Here is a 5179-nt window from a genome sequence, read left to right as displayed (position 1 = left end):
GATTAAAGGAGGCAGGAAGACAACGTGCTTACTGTAGATCTGTAATATACGTCAGCCCTGCTGTCGGGTTGTTGAAATCACCAAGTGTTGTTCATCCTCCGGCCTGAAGGCCCTTTCTCTTGCGTCAATTCTTTTCTGGATTTGCGTTCTATGCTGCACAATAAGCAATACTCGTCTCCGTCTGTCAGGGAGACTCGTCTTAATTTGCTCCACGAGGGTTGAAGTAAACGGGACGACGGACCGGCTCTGGGCTTTTTGTTTTTAAATCTTTTTTTTTCTATTAAAAACCAAAAAGTGTCAGGTTTCCTTTCTTTTTTGTTGTTTTGTTTCGAGGCCCTGGAGGTTTTTGGTGGAGAGTGGGAACAGTCAGTGTATGCCTGCCCCACATGATGGCCTGCTGACCATGGCCTGAGACGTTGGAGGAACTGTTGAGGAAGGAAGTCATCTGCCCCATCCTGCCTGCACGTGTGTCTCAGATCCCATCCAAGCTGCCCTGCAAGCACAACTTACTGCCGGGCTGCATCAGCGGAGGCCTGGCCAAGAGACCTCCCCCTGGCCGCCGCTGCCCGGAGTGCAATCAGCGCGCGTACAGCGGCAGAAGCCAGCCTGGAGAAGAACGCACAAATGTCCGAACAATAGTGGAGAAGTACAACGCCCTGAGCGTGGAAGGGAAGCCCACCCGCCGCCCGCTCAAGTGCTCCTGTGCCGCCGAGGCCCGCCGCTCCCCGCGGTCAAAGTCTGCCTGCGCTGCAACGCCCCGTGCTGCCAGTCCCACGTCCAGACGCACCTGCAGCAGCCGTGCTCGGCGCTCGGTCACCTGTTGGTGGAGGCCGAGGCGGTGAAGGCCTGGACCTGCCTGCAGCACGACGAGTACCGGCTGTACCACTGCGAGGCCGAGCAGACGGCGGTGTGTCAGTACTGCTGCTTCGCCCGCTGTCACCCCAGCCACGGCCACGCTGTCACCGACGTGGAGCTGCGACGCAACGACATCAGAGTAAGGAGAATCGTAGATACGCAAACGTTAAACTAACCTGTTTGTTCTTCTCCTCAGGGCGAAGTCACAGAAACAAAATCACAGCCGCGAGTTCGACCTCATCGCCGGGGGAGTCGGCGTCGCGATCTCGCAAGTAGAGCTGAGACGATGAGTCGATCAACAGAAGGTCAAACTGTATTTAGATAATCGATTTAATGGTTTAAACAGCTTTAGGTTTTGGACTGCTGCTCCTCGCCTGGAGCTCTGGGAAGCTGATGAGAAAGTAAATAGATTAATAGAAAATTAATAGTTATTAGCCCGTCTGTGCAGCTTTAATAACAGCAGCACACAAACCAGCGGAGGTCATTTTTCATCCACTTTGTTCTCCTCAAGCAAACATCAGCAGAACAAAGAGCCACGTTTTACTAAAAGTCCATCAAGCACTCGATCCTTCACGTATTTATCGAATCACTTCACCCAATCAACCAAATGTCCCTCATTTTTAACAAACCGTCTGCTCCCGCGTGAGAGTCCGGTGCAGTTTTCAGTCGCGATCCACTTCAGCCTCCTTTCTCATCTGTAGGAATGACAAACAATGCAGCGGAGGGTGGAACAATGAGGGGCCCTCGGAGGGCCTTATCTCCCCAGCACAGGTGCATCCTCGCTCAGGGATCGCCAGTTGTGAGGAGGAGGGGGGGAGGAGGGTCGGTGGGTGGGAGTGGAGACGAGGGGAAGGGGGATTATAGTGATTTGTCACTGATTCTGTGGTCTGCTTCGGTTTTCTTTTATTAACCTCTTCCCTTCCGGGGGTCGGGGTGGTTTTCCTCCCATGTTTTCTTGTTTTTTTTTAAATCGCGGTTTAGTCTTTTTAAAGGGGTTAGGTTTAGTCACCAAGTCTCCGCTGCTGACTGACTCATTTAACTCACCCTACGCTCTGTTTTAGGTGTCAACCGTGTCATGCTCGGGTGTGTTTCCTGTTGGTAATGCTATGACTCAGCTTCATGTATAGTTAATCGGTTGCCTGAGGCCCCCGGAGAGGCCGTCGGGCGGGACCTGGTCTGAATTTAAAAGCTGTATTAGCAAAATCCTTCACATTTACAAGCTTTTCCTACATTATCCATAATCACGCCGGGTGATAAGAACCAGATTAATTCTGTTTTTGACCCAGATATCAATATTTATCTGTAGAAATATGATCAAATATCAGCCAATATTCCTCTTTTTACTCAGTCTGTCTTTAAATAAGACGATCTTTGTGATGACATTAGAGCGTTACGTTCAGACTCATCCGTGATATTTGTTGACCTACATCAACAACAGTGCCTGTTTGTTTACATAAGAGTGTTGACAATATGATGCCTGAGTAAACAGCATTAACACAACCGTTATAAGACTGAGCGACGCGTTTTAAGTGTGTTTTCACGATGCTAAAACTATTTTAGAGACACGTTTTAATGTCTTCTGTTCGCGCTGCTTCCGACTTCTTCACCAAGAAACCAAACCTCTCCCAGACCGCCGCTCCAGCCCGGTACAAGTACTGAAACGCGACCCGGTACGTTGTGTTGTTCTGCTGTAATATACAGTTATATAAACCACCGTTACATCGTCACACATCCTCAGAATAATAAATAAAAGTTACATTAATTGATGAATCGATTTGCCTTTTAAATGGAAGTCTTTGAACGTCTGGTTTTGTGTATTTAGTTTATCTTTAAGACCCTTTCTTACTTATTTTTTTGTGCAATAACTTGATCCACCACTTAAGTGCAATAATTTAATTTAATTTAACTGCTAATTTCTACTTAATGTCACTTATCGACTGTTTAACAACACAATGCCACTTATATATTTATCCTCTACACATTTATTTTATCTTTTATCTTCTGTTTTATTCTTATCTCTACTTTCTATTAGCAAAGCTAAGAGTTTATTGTTTATACTGTTTTATCTTGTACTGTATTTTTTTTATACCTCTTTATTTTTCTACACTGTTTTTTCGTAAGCTGCTGGAAATTCACTTTCCTTGCGGGAGTCACCCCAAAAGGATCGATAAAGAGAAGTCTAAGTCTATAAGAAGCACTGTTTTGTATTTATCCACAATACCTGGATCAGATTAACTAACTGGAGTCTAACAAGCGGTCGGTTGGTGGCAGCAGTGCGCCTCGCAGTCCGGTCTGCCGCAGTTAATTAATCCCACGAAGCGGAAATTTCTCGCGTTTTGATTGGTCCGGCTGTAAATTCGTCTCAGACATGGCCGAAACAACCGGAGAGGGAGCGCCAGGAGGAGCGTTTTTCCACAAAGAGAGGATCAAATACAGCCCGGAGGAGGAGGCCAGGCTGGAGAGGCAGCACTTCTGGAGGATAATCGATGCTTTTAGGTTTTACAGGTATAATATCGATGTTTAAATGACGTAAACGAGCCGGGCAACGTCGGATTGTGACAATAGAGAAGGTAACAGCTCGCAGGGAAAACACGGTAGCTGAGATGGATTCTCTTTATTTATATATTTAAAAGTGTTTCCTCATGGGCAACTCAGTTTATATTTGAACAGCCTTCATTTGCCAATCATCTGACTCATGTCTTGGCTCCACGTCTACTGCATGACACACCCTTCCTCCCAGTCCCCCTTTAACCCTCCCCACAAGTCAGAACAGACTTAAAACATAATATATATATATAGTAATATATACTATATAATAATCTGATGTAGCAGTCTCACTTGAAGACAATAAAGAGTAAATAACACAGGAAGCAGAGTGTTAGGACCCACAGATTGCTCCTCAGGTGAGTTGTCGGCATGTGATGTCCCTTGTCCCTTTTGGAGACACCTGACATGAACCTGTGCTCTGACCTTGTGTCTCTTCTCGTCAGGGTCCATGTCGAGGAGCAGGTCAAGCGGGCCGAGCGGCAGTTTCGGAGCCTGCCTCAGCACCACCAGGATCTGCTGCCAGATGTTCTGTCCAACCTGGCCCGGATCAGCCAGTGTGCGGACCACAACCAGGAGTTGCTGCAGGCCATCATTCACAACAGCCTCCACATGTTTGAGAACATCGAGTACGGCGAGAGGGTAAGGCTTGACGTAACAGCAGGTAGTCCACTGTACATGTACAGCAGGGGTCTCCAATGCAGGTAGCCTGTGAGGTTCTCACTGGGCACGTTCTGTGATCTTAATTAGTGCAATTAATTCAAAATCGCAATATACAAATTGCAAAAGCTGGAATTGTTTTGAAAAAGGTAAAATATGTGACAAAACAGCTTTATAATGAAGTGCTGTGTTTCTGTAGATGTCCTAAGCTACAAAACATGTTCATTTGACACAGAACCCCCCAAAAAAACCTCATTATCATAACTTTAATAGTTTTTAAAATGAGTGAAAATTAAACTTCTGCTGCCAAAATGACCCCACACTAATCTTGAATCATACCACAATTGCAAAACTTGTCAGGACAATCACAACATGCTGATCTGCAAGGGACCACGCAAGCAGTACTTCACATCACAACTAACCCCCCTCCTCAGATGAACTGTTTCTGGCTCTGCTCATTTAAGTTAAACATCATTACAGTGTCTCTCCTCTGCAATATACATTAAAAAACTAAACCCTCATGTTATTTCTCCTAACCCCCTTTTTCCTCTGCCTTTGTTCTTTGGGTTTAAGAAGTGGCTGCACTCTCCAGTCACTCATTAGTTTGGTACATATGGTTTTGGTTAAAGGCAATTAACTTTTGTTCAACTAAATTTAGTACTTGCACATATCGACTGAATCTCAAATGCAGAAACTCTGGGAGTCAGGGTCAGTGCACTTTGGCCCTGACCCTGACTCCTTACAACTGATCCGGTAAACTAACCCTGCAGTGAGTTGCCCCCTCACTGTAAACCCCTCTGCATTATAGTTAGTAGCTTCAGTGTTGTTAAATATGGTGAAAATAAGTTGACTTTGTTGAGAGTTTCGACCCACTGCGGCTGAAACACAAACGTGGTCGTGAGTGAGACTTTCTTTACGTGTAGGTGTGCTGAAACTACAACAATAAAGCCTCGGATGGATCCACCCCAGCGCCATATATATATATAATGTTGTCACACTTTTTTCCTCCCTCTTGGAGAGAGGCGGAGAGTTTTGCAGGCGTGCTAACCCAGCTAGCCGCGGGATGCTAAAGGCGCTTGTTGTTTTCATTTGCAGAACAAAAAAAAAAAAAAACATTAAA

At 45.8% G+C, this 5179-nt stretch overlaps 1 protein-coding gene and 1 pseudogene across 1 annotated transcript; one reads left to right on the top strand and one right to left on the bottom strand.

Moving 5' to 3' along the window:
- LOC118342630 overlaps positions 1-5179 on the bottom strand; it is a 37497-nt pseudogene that overhangs the window by 31681 nt on the left and 637 nt on the right.
- LOC118342631 (carnosine N-methyltransferase) lies at positions 3218-4041 on the top strand (the record flags this gene model as incomplete). Its single annotated transcript, XM_035681233.1, is given in 2 exon segments — positions 3218-3360; positions 3846-4041. Coding segments are annotated over 2 exon segments (333 nt in total), but the record flags the coding sequence as incomplete, so codon positions are not given.

Source organism: Morone saxatilis, unplaced genomic scaffold (assembly GCF_004916995.1).
Source record: "Morone saxatilis isolate NCDOM2014 unplaced genomic scaffold, NCSU_SB_2.0 Contig9, whole genome shotgun sequence".
NCBI lineage: Eukaryota > Metazoa > Chordata > Actinopteri > Moronidae > Morone > Morone saxatilis.
Note: the sequence above shows the minus strand (reverse complement) of the source record. Positions and strands in the feature narration are given on the sequence as shown.